Source organism: Scylla paramamosain, chromosome 26 (genome assembly GCF_035594125.1).
Source record: "Scylla paramamosain isolate STU-SP2022 chromosome 26, ASM3559412v1, whole genome shotgun sequence".
NCBI classification, from domain to species: Eukaryota; Metazoa; Arthropoda; class Malacostraca; order Decapoda; family Portunidae; genus Scylla; species Scylla paramamosain.
Window position 1 is genome coordinate 21,240,111 of NC_087176.1, and position 16,498 is coordinate 21,256,608.

At 40.4% G+C, this 16,498-nt stretch overlaps 1 protein-coding gene across 1 annotated transcript; it reads left to right on the top strand.

Moving 5' to 3' along the window:
* Positions 1-9,098: 9,098 nt before the first annotated feature.
* On the top strand, positions 9,099-9,707 carry LOC135113867 (general transcription factor II-I repeat domain-containing protein 2A-like). Its single transcript, XM_064029488.1, has one exon. The coding sequence runs from the start codon at positions 9,099-9,101 to the stop codon at positions 9,705-9,707; it is 609 nt and encodes a 202-aa protein (XP_063885558.1).
* Positions 9,708-16,498: the final 6,791 nt, after the last annotated feature.

The window sequence follows — 16,498 nt, forward strand, 5'->3', positions numbered from 1 at the left end:
TTCCCTCCCTCCAGTCCCTCCCTTCCCTCCTCTTCCTGCTCTCCATTCCTCCTTCCCAGGCTGTCACTTGTGTCTCCTTCGTGGTGGTGATGAACAGCCTGCTGATGACGAGCGCAGAGCGTGATGCTCGTTGAGGCGCTTGGTGAGGAGAAGGGGCACCTGGCACCCTTAAAGTGGTGCCCCGGTGCCTCTGATCTTGTGGGAATCAAGGGGGATGAGGGAGACAAGGACAGTAATCTTAGGATTTTGGAGAATGACTGCCACAGTAATCCTGAAATGTATGATGCGCGAGAAGCAAAACTTATTAATCGAGCTGCTGTTGCGTCACAGTACTCCAGGTTATAATGAATGAAATTACTGTAACGTTGTCTTTTCACCTCATACGCTATCATCATAATATCAAGACATTCTGTCTGCCTAGTGCTAGAATATTAGTCTTCACAAAAACATGATAGAAGATGTAACTGAATAGCGATGATGACAGAAGGATCATTGTTAATATAGTATATATATATATATATATATATATATATATATATATATATATATATATATATATATATATATATATATATATATATATATATATATATATATATATATATATATATATATATATATCTCCATAAAAAAATTTTATGGAGATATAATTTTGTGTCGATAAGCTACTGTATAGACCCAGCAGCATTCTAGGACGGGGCACACCGGCACACGTGTAGTATCAAGAAAGTCGTATGCCATACATCCCTTAAGAGCGACAACATCAGACAGAAGCTACGTTCTAACTTAAAAGGCATTGTCTGCAGCCTCGCCTAACTCACAACTACAGAACGTTTAGTGAGCGCTATAAGACTAGGGCAAATGGGTGAGATGATAATATACTGACCCACCATTTCAACGACTGTAAAGAAAGAAGAATATTATGGCGACAGACTGAGAGGGAGTGGTAGTAAAGGTTCACTACATGTCCTGTAACTGTCGCCAATTAACTCCCAGGGCTGAGATCACGTACTCGTACCTTGTCCTCAGCACCACTGATCGCCATAATATTCTCCTCACCTTAAGATCGCTGGGTGAGTGGCTTGACAGGCAACTTTATAGTGGTATACACACTCTGTACACCTCTTAACCAAGCACTACGTCTACGTCTCCTGCAGTATGATGAACAACTGAACTGATTATAGTGCACCACAACAACAAATTAGCGGCGTCCACCAGCAGCACCACCGCTGCTACCTCTTGTTAGGCGCTTCAACACTAACATGCTTCTGGTCTTATCTGCTGATGTTTAGGTACTCACGATAAAAAAAAATCCCTGGCAGATATAAAGGTGATAACACAAAGATGGAAATGAGGAGGTGTTATCTAACGTGTGTGAGAGGCCCCGTCAATGCTGGCAAAGGAAGAAATATGAAGTGCCACGTATGTCACCTGCTTCTTATGGTAATTATGGTGAGAGAGATCATAGGGATAAACTGCTGCTCGTCTTTGTTAAGTCACTCAATGACAGATTTTTTTTTTCATTTTTTTTTTCCCTCACGACAATTAAGTCGATTTTCGTTTGGTCAAAGTTTATTAGATTCTTTATTCCAAAAACACGTGTGCTGAAAGGCGTCATGCTGCTGCCTAAGTAGTGCTGATGTGAGCATCTCATACACACACACACACACACACACACTTCTCAATTCTCATTGTAAAATAAGAATCTCTTTAAGAAGTTTTCATATGGTTAATTATCTTACGATAATATCTCATAATAATCTATAATATGAATTTATCTAGCACTGATAAAGTCCTATCGACCTAAATTTCGAAAATTTCTGGATATCCATCGTTAATTTTTCTGCCTGTTCTCTCGTCCCTCGTAAACACCTTTGACCTTGAAAGGCAGCCTTTCAGGACTAGAAAACTTGTTTAGGATCACTAATTTATGCACAGAACCTGTCACCTTGCGTACCCTCCACTGCCTGCTGCAAGCTTTCCACATGCCATTCATGTAAAAATAATGATAATAATAGTGAACATATAAATAAAAATAGAAACGAGGAAATTATGTAAATATAAGGAATTACTTAATTTATTTTTACATCTTAAGAGACGCACGTGAACAGGCGAACACGTGAATACTAAGTATCCAGTACGTCAAGGAGAGCTGCAGCCTATCTCTGGTTCTTAAATAAGCAAAAACCCAAATATGGGGAAACACGGCACGTTTTTTTTTTTTTTTTTTTTTTATTTGCGGATATGTTAAGCTGCGGGAAGCTCCATCGTGACTCCAGTGTTAACCAAGTAACAAATTTAATTTGTTCGGCGGAGTAGTCTGTTGAATACTCAACAAGCACTACCACTCACCTCCCAGAGACAAGGAGACTGTTAAGCAGTGACAGGCAAAACAATGAAGCCTCACAAGACAGCAACCTCAACTCATCCATCAACTTCCTTGTCTCTTGCGTTCCAGGAGACTCGTCACTACACTTTAACAACAGGAAATCAGCTATTCACAATATGACATCATAAAAGAGATCCCCTCCCTTGATACGGGTACATGGTACGTCGGGACAGATCGCGTGGCGCCTGGCGTCTGCCGCACTGCCGCAAAAAACGCAGTCACATTTACCATTCAGTCTGATTACTACAGCGGTGTAATCATCCCACCACCCAGATCGTCGCCTGGATGACGTTTCGAACCCTCCCCATCATGTTCCAAGTCATCTATCCCTCCAACTCTACAATGTAACAGTCATCTTTAAGGGAAAAAATAAATTCCACGTGTAGCCTACTTTTTTTTTTTTTTTTTTTTATTGGTTCGAAAAAATAACAAGGGGACTATAAAAGAAAATTAGCTGGATGAGCGTGGGATCCGAGCTCTTTTTTTTTTTCTTCTTCTTTTGGTGAGTAATCATGTGTACATCTGCGTATATTTTGATATATTTTTTTAGTACTACTACCACTCTGTTAGAACATTAATAACAATAAGGAGGAGAACACAGCTACTGCACATCAGCAGCAAGGCAGTGTCTGTTAGTAGCGGAAAGTCTTGTTCAACGTGTCCAGGACGTGGACCCACCCCCGGGGATCAGGGTGACCTTCAGCAGGCCATAGGTAAAACACACACTCCACGCTTTATGTCCCTCCCCCTCACACAGTTTTATGTCCTTCCCTTCACGTGCCGATACTCCTCTCCCATACATTCTTCGCTGTCTTTAACTCTCTTTCTTCCTCATCCCAGTGACAACCTTCACCTTTATCGCTCCACAGGATCCCTTAATCATCCTCCTTCACCGCCCATGACCCTCCGTAGGGGTTAAAATCGTCAGTGTCCTCGCAGCTAGCACACCGTCTTTACTTGTCACTGTGTGTTGTGTGTGTGTGTCTCGTCACGGCATCAGGGAGAAAGATGAGGACGATGGTGAAAAGATGGTTTTACCTTTTGAAGGTGATTTACAGGTTACTAGTTACACCTCAACAATACAAATGTATACTAATAGTCATCAACACATTGTCACAGATATAACACTAAGACAAAGATTGGGAATTGTTAAAGATTTCATTAGAAAAGCTAGTGATCACAATACATTTACACATGAAATTCTAATGAAATTCATAAAAAAAAAAAGAAAAGAAAAGAAACATATCAAGCAGTTTAAATGTGGAAAATACTGTATATATGATGTGCTCCATCAGTGTGTGTGTGTGTGTGTGTGTGTGTGTGTGTGTGTGTGTGTGTGTGTGTGTGTGTGTTACATGATTTACATGGATACTCAGACCACATCAGATGTAGCGGTTCTCACGAGGTAACCTGGCCTTAGGACTACTAAGACAATAATAGTAGAGAGAAAGAACAACAAAGCAAAATGCTCTCTCTCCCCATCCTCCACTCCCTGCGTCATAAGACCTACAGGAAAGAGATTATAAATAAATACCTTAAGCCAGGGGTGTCAAACACGCGGCCCGCGGGCCGCATGCGGCCCGCCACACTACTATGTGCGGCCCGCGGCACGCCTCATATTTCAGTCTTACAGTTGGTCTTTTTACAGGAATGATTAAGCCAGCCAGCCCTTTGCATTTTAAAGTCATTATATAAAGATATAAAGATACTATTATATTTTTTGGGCGGTGATGTTCCTCTGTGGTATAGTAACTCCCAACCTCGTCAAGTGTGTGTGTGTGTGTGTGTGTGTGTGTGTGTCCGGCTCGCCGCCACCCGCCAACATTCTCTCTCTCTCTCTCTCTCTCTCTCTCTCTCTCTCTCTCTCTCTCTCTCTCTGTGTGTGTGTGTGTGTGTGTGTGTGTTATTGTTAAAAGTATTTTTCTTAATTAAAGTAAGTGATTGCAAACACAATGTCACCAGCAGGAACTTTACCATCTGCTTCAAGTTTTCTATCGTGTTTTGTAGTGAATGAATTATTCTCATATATTTTTACGTAAATCATGTGACCATTTCATAAGAACATAAGAAATAAGGGAAGCTGCAAGAAGCGACCGGGCTTACACGTGGCAGTCCCTGTATGAAACACTCCTACCTATTTCCATCTGCTATCCCCATCCATAAACTTGTCTAATCTTCTCTTAAAGCTCTCTAGTGTTCTAGCACTAACTACATGATTACTGAGTCCGTTCCACTCATCTACCACTCTATTTGAGAACCAATTTTTTCCTATCTCCTTCCTAAACCTAAATTTTTCAAGCTTGAACCCGTTATTTCTTGTTCTACCCTGGTTGCTGATCCTAAGAATTTTGCTTACATCTCCCTTGTTATAACCCTTATACCACTTAAAGACTTCTATCAGGTCCCCTCTTAACCTACGTCTCTCTAGAGAATGTAAATTTAACCGCTTCAACCTCGCTTCGTAAGGAATACTCCTCATCCCCTGTATCCTTTTAGTCATTCTCCTCTGTACTGATTCTAATAGACCTATATCTTTCCTGTAATGTGGGGACCAGAACTGCACAGCGTAGTCTAGATGAGGTCTGACCAGCGCCAAGTATAACTTTAATATTACTTCCGGCCTTCTACTTTTAACACTCCTAAAAATAAATCCTAGTACCCTATTTGCCTTGTTTCTGGCTTCTATGCATTGTTTCCCTAGACGGAGTTCAGAGCTAACTATAACTCCTAAATCTTTCTCGTACCCTGTACCTACCAGAGTTTGGGTGTTTAATGTGTACCTATTGTGTGGGTTTCCTCTACCTACGCTAAGCACTTTGCATTTATTGATATTAAATTGCATTTGCCATTTATCTGTCCATTCATTGATTCTATCTAAGTCTGTCTGCAAGGCGATGGCATCCGCTTCTGACCTAATTAATCTACCTATCTTTGTGTCATCCGCAAATTTACTAACATCGCTACTAATTCCACTATCCAAGTCATTGATATATATTAGAAATAATAATGGCCCTAATACTGATCCCTGTGGCACCCCACTAATGACATGACCCCACTCGGATTTCGAGCCGTTTATTAGCACTCTCTGTCGCCTGTTACCAAGCCATGACCCTATCCAACCTAACACCTTCCCATCTATCCCGTGCGCCCTAACCTTTCTCAGGAGCCTTTGATGGGGCACCTTGTCGAATGCTTTACTAAAGTCCAGATATAAGATATCATAACTATCACCATTATCTACTGCCTCGTACACCTTACTGTAAAAACTTAACAAGTTTGTCAGGCAAGACTTCCCCTTCGTGAAGCCATGCTGTGACTGATTTATCAAGTTATATTTGTCTAAATGTTCCCTAATGTTCCTGGCTATTATTGACTCTAACATTTTACCTACAACTGAAGTTAAGCTGACAGGTCTATAATTAGACGCTAAAGTTTTATCCCCTTTCTTAAAGATGGGTACTACATTAGCCTGCCTCCACATTTCTGGTACCTCACCCGACTCCAGTTATTTCCTAAAGACAGAAACTAACGGCTCACTAATAATCTTTTTACATTCCTTCAGTACTCTGGGATATATTTCATCAGGTCCTGGTGACTTGAACTTTTTTAGCCTATCTATCTCCTGTTCCACTATCTCCCTAGTTATGGAAATATCCGTCAGCTTCTCATACTCATCTGCTCTAAACACCTGTTCACTATCTGGGATATCCTGCATGTTTTCCTGAGTGAAGACAGTTAAAAAATAATCATTCAGAAGTTTACTAATCTCCTCCCCAGAACTAACCAGCTCCCCATCTGCTGCCTTTAATGGACCTACAGTATCCTTATTTTTCGTCCTGTATACCTGATAAAATCCCTTGGGGTCCGTCTTCGCCCGGCTGGCTACCTTTAATTCATAATTGTCCTTAGCTTTCCTCGTTAACTTCCTGACTGTTCTAATTAATTCATTATACTGTGTCCTTAAAACTTCCTCACCTGCCCTTAATCTCTTATATATACTTCTCTTACGCCCTATATAATGCTTTAACCTAGCAGTCATCCATTTAGGGTCATTTTTTTGTGATCTTATTGTTTTATACGGGATATTTGCTAATTGACCTGTATGAACTTTATCTACGAAATATTTATACAATTCATCTACATTTACTTCACCTAAACCCCTCATCTCGTTCCCTACCATCCTCTCCCCTTCCTCATCAACTCGCCTCGACCTTACCTCTCTCATTTCAGCATGACCTGACATTCCAACATACTCACACCTATCTCCCCCCTTCCTCTTTCCTCCTCCCTTCTGGAGCCTCACCTCACCTCCCTCGTCCTGCCTTATCTCTCTGAACTCCGTCCCTGACCTGACCTCACCCTGCATCCTTTGCCAGTCCACTCCTTGGAGGTACCTTTTTAATTCTTCAAAATCTGCTCTCCTAAAGTCAGGTATTTTACTAGTGTTTTTATTTCTAACAGTTTCTTCCCATTCTAGATTGTACCTAATTTCCCTATGGTCACTGTTACCTAGCTGTCCTGCAACCTCTACCTGCGTGACTGCTTCCTCCCTGTTAGTAAGAATTAAATCTAGAATATTATTCCCCCTTGTGGGTTCTACGACTCCCTGTTTTAAAAAATTATCCTGAATTACCTTAAGGAATTCCTCTGCTTCCTTGTTACCCACAATCAGACTCCAGTCGATATTCCTAAAATTAAAATCTCCTACCACACATACCTGACTGTACCTGCCTGCTCTATTTAATTCCTGCCACAGTGAGGTGTTAATTTCCTCTGTACTGGTCGGTGGTCTGTAAACTACCCCTAGTACTACTGACTGCGATCCTTCCTTAATATCTACCCATATCGACTCTGCTTTGTTATCTGTTTTAATTCTATTGTTCATACAGCACTGTAATGTGTCCCTAACGTATAACGCGACACCTCCTCCTCTCCTGTTTTCTCTATCTTTATAGAACATTGTATACCCATCTATCTTAACCTCTGGATTAAATACTTTTCCTGACATATCTAACCAAGTTTCAGTTAAAGCAATGATATCAAATTTCTCTACACTCGCTATTCCTCTAAGCAAGTCTATTTTATTCAGAATACTTCTACAATTTGTGTAGTAAACACTTAAGCTATTTCTCACCATCCCTAAGCTAGCTTCCTTTCTAGATTTAACTAATTTGCCCCTTGCCTTCTCCTCACTACCCCTTCTTCCCTCCCGACTAACGAGAAAAGTGCTGGAGTGCAGTTACCTCCCGCTCGAGTGTTTCGGCCAAAACACGAACAGTCTCGTCGACTGCGTTCCAAAGCCAGTGACTATAGGTGACGAGAATACACGTAGTCGTACGGGCCCTGCTCCGTAATATACATGTATTAGACGTGACCATAACTCGTCATTCCTCCGTCTCACCGAGAATCGGCCTTTGACTTCAGTCCTGCTTTGTCCTTCGAGAGCGTCACAGCGACAGATTTTGGTGTGACTCTTACTGCATATCATCTCATCATGATTTCCAAGAAGCGAACAGTTACTGAAGAACATCGTGTGATGCAGGAAAAGTGGAAAATATCTTACTTTTTTGCTGAAGTGAATGGAAAACCAACTTGTTTGATTTGCAACCAAATTATAGCGGTGTCAAAAGAATATAACATTTGGCGACATTACACAAGCACTCATGCTTCAAAGTATGATGTGTATAGTGGAAAACTTCGTGAAGAAAAAGTAAAGACGCTAGAACAGTCTCTCAAAAGGCAGCAGTCAGTGTATCAGCGTGTTCATGAAGCCAGTGACACTGCAGTACGGGCAAGTTATAGGATTGCACGGGAAATAGCTGTGTCATCGAAACCATTTTCAGAAGGGGACTTTATAAAGAAATGCATGATGATGGCCGCAGAAGATATTTGCCCTGAAAAACGTAGATCATTTGCAAACATAAGCCTTTCAAGAAATACAGTTGCAGAAAGAGTAAATGAACTGTCAGAAAATCTTAATAGTCAGCTCAAAGAAAAAGTTGCTAAATTTGTAGCATTTTCTGTAGCAATCGATGAAAGTACAGACATTACTGACATAGCTCAACTAGCAGTGTTCATACGTGGTGTTGATGAAAATATGCAGGTAACTGAAGAATTTGTGGAATTAGTACCAATGAAAGGAACAACAACAGGGGATGATATATTTGTGAGTTTGACTGGTGCACTTGATAGGATAGGTGTTGACTGGAAGAAAACTGTGAGTCTGACAACAGATGGAGCATCTCAAATGGTTGGTAGAAAGGCTGGCGTGACAGCAAAGTTAAAGGAAAAACTACTCACCCTGAATTCAGACCATCAAATTCACAGTGTTCATTGCATAATTCACAGGGAAGTGCTTTGCAGTAAAATATTAAAGATGGATCACGTTATGGATGTTGTTGTCAAGGCAGTAAACTTTATACGAGCGCGAGGTCTGAACCACAGACAGTTCAACTGCCTATTGGAGGAAACTCACTCTCACGGTCTGCCTTATCACACTGATGTTCGTTGGTTAAGCCGGGGAATTGTGCTGAAGCGCTTTTATGAATTAAGAAGTGGAATACAAAGTTTCATGCATAACAAAGGAAGAAATGTCCAGGAACTGAAAGACTATGATTGGCTTCAAGATTTAGCCTTCATGGTAGATATGACAGAACACTTGAATTTGCTCAATACAAGACTGCAAGGTCGCAATAAATTGGTGACAGACATGCATGAGTCCATTCGTGCTTTTGAGGTGAAGCTCAAACTTTTTGAACGTCAACTAGCAGCGAATAATGCTGCACACTTTCCTACACTGAAATCATTGCAAAGCACACCTGAGTTTCGTGGAATTATCAGCAGAGAAAAGTACTGCAACATGATTTCCAAGTTACTGAACGAATTTGGAGAAAGATTTGCAGACTTAAAGAACCTTGAGAGTGATTTCTCGATCTTTCGAAATCCTTTCGCTGCAAATCCTGATGAGACACCAGAGGATATTCAGTTAGAACTAATTGATCTTCAGTGCGATTCTGCGTTGAAGGAAAAGTTCTCAAGTGTTGATATTGGTACATTCTATCAATATGTTGGGCCAAGATATCCTCGAATCAAATGTTTGGCATCAAAGATTATGTCAATGTTCGGCAGTACCTATGTCTGTGAGCAACTCTTCTCACTGATGAACTTGAACAAGTCTGGACTCAGGTCTCGGCTCACTAATGAACACCTCAACTCAACACTGAAAGTAGCCATTGCTCAGTCTCTGGCGCCAAACATAGACGAACTTGTACAGACCAAGAGGTGCCAAGTTTCTGGGAGCAGCACGACCAGGAATTAAGGTAAATGATGCTTCCTTTTCTTTACTGGTTTATCTTTTGGTTACGTGTGTGCAAACGCGAGTGAAGGTAGAATATATTATTATTATTATTATTATTATTATTATTATTATTATTATTATTATTATTATTATTATTATTATTATTATATTACCTATTATTATTATTATTATTATTATTATTATTATTATTATTATTATTATTATTATTATATAATTACCTATTATTATTATTATTATTATTATTATTATTGTTATTATTATTATTATTATTATTATTATTATTATTATTATTATTATTATTATTAATATTATTATGGTCATACGTGATTATCTGGCCCGCACATTGAATGTGAAGGTGAAATCTGGCCCCTTGGGATAAATGAGTTTGACACCCCTGCCTTAAGCTGACCCTACACGATCAATATTATTGTGCAATATTATTGACAGTGAAGGGGCGGTATTGAAGAATGACACAATATACTGAAGACATCAAAAAGAGTTTGATATTTTATTGCGCAATAAAAATGAGTCAATATATTGTGTCAATGATATAGGTCGTGTAGGGTCCACTTTTCAGGGTCGAAGAAGTAAAAACTTCGAAGGAATTTTTTGCAGGAAGGCATGAAAATAGATGAAATGAGATGCCCCAATCACCTGGAGGAAAGTTATTCGCTAGCAAACGCACACAACCGAGGATTTGAGGTACATTATTTATCTAGATGTCTTTCAAAAGTATCTAAGGTATTACAGTCTATCACGTCTCGAGGAAGCCCATTCCATTAGTTGACGACTTGATCTAAAAAGAAACTTCTAGATTCTTGAGAGTTGAAGGATTTACCAACAATTTTGGTGCCATTTCCTTACGTATAATTTGAATGGTCCATCGTGAAGTACTTACCACAGTCCATATTGTCAATATCTTTCATTATAATTTTAAACGTTTGCTTTAAGTCGCCTCTTAATCTTCGTTGAGTTAAAGGATGTAAATCAAATTTTCTAAGTCGCTCTTCGTGTGATTTGTTCATTAGACTTAATATTATTTTAGTAACTTTGCGTTGGATTGGTTTTAATTCATTTAAGCCCATCAGGTATAAGGGATAACATACTTCAACTCGGTAGTCCATAAGGCGGCTGATCAAGTGAGGATTGTATATTTTCCAATAAAGCCAATTATTATTTTGTTCGCTTTCTTTACGACTTCTGAACATTATTAATTAGGTCTTAAGCCGCTCGATATTGTTACTCCTAAATCGTGTGTGTGTGTGTGTGTGTGTGTGTGTGTGTGTGTGTGTGTGTGTGTGTGTGTGTGTGTGTGTGTGTGTGTGTGTGTGTGTGTGTGTGTGTGTTAGAAGGTCCGCGCACAAGGCTGGTGAAGGTCTGAGGCTGTCACTCCCGCTGTTCATGCTACTGGCTAATATACTGGTAAAGTGAGAGCTGGTAAAATGAGGCTGTCACTCCCGCTGTTCATGCTACTGGCTAATATACTGGTAAAGTGAGAGCTGGTAAAGTAAGGCTGTCACTCCCGCTGTTCATCCTACTGGCTAATATACTGGTAAAGTGAGAGCTGGTAAAATGAGGCTGTCACTCCCGCTGTTCATGCTACTGGCTAATATACTGGTAAAGTGAGAGCTGGTAAAATGAGGCTGTCACTCCCGCTGTTCATGCTACTGGCTAATATACTGGTAAAGTGAGAGCTGGTAAAATGAGGCTGTCACTCCCGCTGTTCATGCTACTGGCTAATATACTGGTAAAGTGAGAGCTGGTAAAATGAGGCTGTCACTCCCGCTGTTCATGCTACTGGCTAATATACTGGTAAAGTGAGAGCTGGTAAAGTAAGGCTGGAATTGGCTTGGAAACAATTAGGAAAGCAGCACACGCTGTACAAAACTGTCACAAAGGAAAAGCACAAACACAAAATAAAATAAAACATATAGAAATAAATAAATAAATAAATAAAGGGGAATGTATATATTCTTTTTTTTTAATCTATTCTTTTCCGACCACCTGAAGAAAACAAATTTTCATATACAATGAAATATAGTACAATGAAACAAGGTAAGACAGAGTAGACGATGTAAGGGAATTATGCAGGGGTGGTGATGTAATAGCCTTCTCTGAAGCACTCATATTTTGATAAGGCAGCAATCAAACAAGCCTCAGCTCAGTCCATCGTGGTAATGCAGTGATGAAGCGCTGCACTTTATGCAGTTATCCCTGGGAGCACTGAGGCCCATAATGCCACTAAGTATGGAAAATGCTCACTAACTGCTACAGGCCTCAGTGATCCACAGCAACGACCGCTAGCTTCCAGCAATCAGTGCTAGGTAGCTCACGCTATGATAGTTATGCTCTACATATGTACACTTTCGTTATGAAATTTAAAGAAAAGAAGGAAGAGGAGAAAAATGGATGTTAGAGAACAGACAAGTCATTAGGGAGATGTTCTATGGGAAGCTAAGGCGTTCTAAAGAAAAAAAGGCTTGGAAGGAGAGACGAAAGGTGGGAGGGGCATCGAGATAGAAGGTGAGGGAGGGAGAGGGTTAAAGGGTTACGTTACAAAACACACGAGTAAGCGGTGCAGCGTGTGACGGAGGAGGTTCGTCTACACCCTCACGTAGTTTACGGTGCTGCGCCTTTATTATGTCTCACAGAATACACTTAATTTAAAGGAAAGATAAATCCCTTCTTATCTCGTCCCTTCTAAGGCAGCCTACCTCTCTAATATATAAATCTATTTTTTTTCTCTCTCTCTCCTTCTCGACCGTTTTTTTTCGTGGCATGGTGGGTGGAGTGAGCGACGATGCCCTCTCACCTGCAGCAGTAGCAGTACTTTAGCATCCTACAGTATCCAGGATTCATAAATAGCGATTGAGGTGAAAGCTGAATCCTCTACGAGACTCGGTGAGTCAAGGTGTTAGTGAGTTGTTCACGTTGGACCTAACCAGAGTTCCAGATAAAAGTTGAGAAATTAATAGAGAATTGAAACTTCTGAAAATATTATAAAGTAAACGTTGAGATAACGGATAAACAACTGTACACGTAAATATCTGTAAATATGAATAAATAAATAAAAGAGTAAATAAATATGTTATAAGAATAAATAATTTTTACAATTAAAAATAAAACAAAGTAAAAACTGATATATGAATGAAGAATTGACATTTATGAAAATAAACACCTACGTGAATAAACAAATATATAAACAACGATATGTAATAGCGTGAAACTCAAACCGAAATTTAAATCTGGACTTGTAGAAACTGGGAATTGGAGTACGAGTCAAGTGATGATGAGGTGCACAAAGCCGACACACTCGCCTTGCCTGCCTTGTGTGCTGGATTTTTTCTTTCTTTTTTTTTTTTTTTTTTTTTGCTGTCTGGAGGTGACCCGAGGCTAAGATGCACCACGAAGCTAACACATGCTCGCTCGTGCACACACACACACACACACACACACACACACACACACACACACACGCACACACACACACCGATAACAATACGTACTGGAGGCCACAATGTCTCATGGACAAAACCGCAAACGTGCATCTCAGCTGTTTCTTAATTTGGAGAGATGAACTCGGATTTCTGTCCCACAACAGCATCACTATCAGCAGCAGCAGTAGCATCAGCGGTCACAAATATCAGTAAATAATTAGATGAAAATAGTTTACTACCAATGAACTTGTGCACACTATGACTCGTATAATATTTCTTGCATAAACAAATAAGCTCTCCTACAACAGCTTTTATTTTGTTTTTCTTGTTCAAACTCGACTTCTTTACCATCAGCACGTCTCAGTTCATAATTTTATTTTATTATTTTTTCTCTTATCTTTGCGCGTACAGGCCACCACTCAACTCCCAAAGGCCCAAAAATCGGTGAAAGACCAATGAAGGAGTCCAACTAAAAATGACTTCGTTTTACAGGCGTGGGTGGGTGGGGAGGCTCTTTCGAAACTTACTGACCATTTTTCATAATTCAGGTTTGGAAGGTTGAGCTCTTTCCAATAGTTGAGGCATTTTTCATACTGCGGGTCAGAGTAGAGTGGGAGTGCCTTTCGTCTGTTACATGAGCGTTTTTCACTTAACAGCTTGTGGGAGAGGAAGGTGGCAATACTTTTCAACTACTCGTACATATTAAACACTTTTCATTTCATAGACTGACACTGATGGTGGGAGTGCTTTTACTTTTTTACCTGAACACTTCTCCTTCTACAGTGTGGGATGGGATGGGTAAGGAAAATGCTTCCATCGTTACGTTATTGTCCCGCCCTTTGGCAATGCCCAGTCTTCGCGGCGCGGGCTTGCTAAGTGCGGGAACAAATGGAGGGATGATCATTAATGGAAAAGAGCAGCTAGTCTCATCCTAAATACTAGTTAGTAAAGCGAGTAGTAATATTACTTAAGGTTCTATATTATTAGCTACTCTTAAACTCTATCGTCCCTCTCCATTTATACAACAAATTGACTTTTTTATTCATTCTAACCTTTCTCCCTCTTTCCTCACCTTCGCGACCCACACCAGGTGAGATGAGACACTCATAATGGCTATAATTTTAAGTCCATCAATACTGTCCATCTAATGACAAAAATAACCTTTTTTTTTTATTCATCCTCATTATTTCCTTAATTTCTGTGACGAACACCAAGAAAATAATAGGTGTGTAACATTTGTACTACTGAGATCGATCATCTAAGACCATTAATAGATCTTTTTTTTTTTTTATCTATTTTGCTTCTTTATTTTATTTATTTATTTATTTTTTCCACCTGCATGGCCACGATGAGATGCAAGACACGTACAAGTGACACGTTTACCATCAACACCTGTGATCTCTATCCAGTAATTGGTAAAAATTACCTCTTTTCTCTTCTTCCCTAAATTGTCCTCTCGTACACTTCTAAGACCTCCATCAGGCCGAGGCAGAGTGCATGTAATAGTTGCACCAATAATGTCTGTCCCCCAAGTCCATTCACTTACTTGAATTGCCTTTTTTTTTTTTCTATCCGCCTCCATGTTTTCTTCCTTTACCTCCGTAGCACACACGCCATCAAGTGCGAGGTATATAATATATAAACGTTTAAGGTCATTACTGTCTATTCACTAACATTGCTTTTCTTTATTTATTTTTTCTTTATTTTTTTTATTAACTTTTTACTTCAATCTGTTGTTGTTGCTCTCTCTCTCTCTCTCTCTCTCTCTCTCTCTCTCTCTCTCTCTCTCTCTCTCTCTCTCTCTCTCTCTCTCTCTCTCTCTCTCTCTCTCTCTCTCTCTCTCTCTCTCTCTCTCTCTCTCTCTCTCTGACCTGCAACAAGAGGCAAGAGTCAAGAGCCACGTAGCAGCGTTGCTCAGGCCAGGGACGAAGATAGGAGCATGCCCTGAAGTCACTAGCGAAATTGGTACTACTCTTTTCCACGGGTGGTCAAAACGTAAAATACAACCCACAGCCTCATAATGCATGTTCCTCTCGTGGCGTACTAATCTACTGGGCCATAAACTCCGCTGGTTTACGACCGCAACGCTTCAGCGATATAAATGATAATTATGTCTGGAACGACGCCCAGTGAGCGGCACTGACCGTTGCTAAGGATAGCTGGGATCAGTTAGCAGAACAGCTTACCTTAATCCGGCTCCTTTATTTCCGTGGAAACGCCTGGCATGAGTAATGTAATGGCGTGATGATGACACCGATGTAAGTAAAGATCATGACTGGTGCTGTTAACTAGGTACTGTAATCGTGAAGGTGAATCAATTCCTTTTGAAGTGAACCGGGCGGGAAGGGAGAAGGAAGGGTGAGATATGCAGGAAGGGAGGGCACACTGCCATTCATACACGTCTGTCTGCGGTAAGATTTATATCCGAGAGAGAACCTTAAAAATCCACGTGAAGAGGTACTATTTCATCTCAAAGCCGCCATGAATGCGTGCGCGCTCTCCACCTACCAGCGTTCACAGATTCATTGGAAAACTATGCAGATCACAGCTGTTAGTCTCAATAAATCAAGGCTTTCGGTGATGGAATCCCACTCTGGTGAGATGGTGTGCTCGGAGGGACGCTGATGGCAGGGGAGTATCGGGACAGTACGATGAGTTACCCTCAACACGCTTTACTGGCCGTCACTGGTGGAAGGGAGAGAGAAAACTGTTCTACTTCACCCATTTGTTACAAAAGTTCACGCCCACGAAGACAATAATGCGTCTGCTCTCTGTCACTGTACAGTGTTGGGTTGCGTTTATGTCTCTCTCTCTCTCTCTCTCTCTCTCTCTCTCTCTCTCTCTCTCTCTCTCTCTCTCTCTCTCTCTCTCTCTCTCTCTCTCTCTCTCAAACACACACACACACACACACACACACACACACACAGAGAGAGAAAGAGAGAGAGAGAGAGAGAGAGAGAGAGAGAGAGAGAGAGAGAGAGAGAGAGAGAGAGAGAGTGGGGGGGAGTGATGAATGAATGGTCACTTTTTTCCAGTAAGGGCACCCAAACAAATGAAGTGGTGAATGCAAATCATAGATGAAATACTCACCACTTTTTCTGCATACACACACACACACACACACACATACATATACTCATCTGTACAGCTTTATACAAAACAAACATACATTAACAGGTATTATTCCCTTTTGTTTCTCAGCTTAATTGTTCTGTCTCGACGTCTTAAAACACTGGAAAATTCATGTAAAGGGTAAAGCCAGAGGATAAAGCAGCCAGCAATCCAATCCCTCACAGAATACTCAAGGTGTTATCATACAGAAGAGTATCACTACTCTCGTTAACATTTATTTCA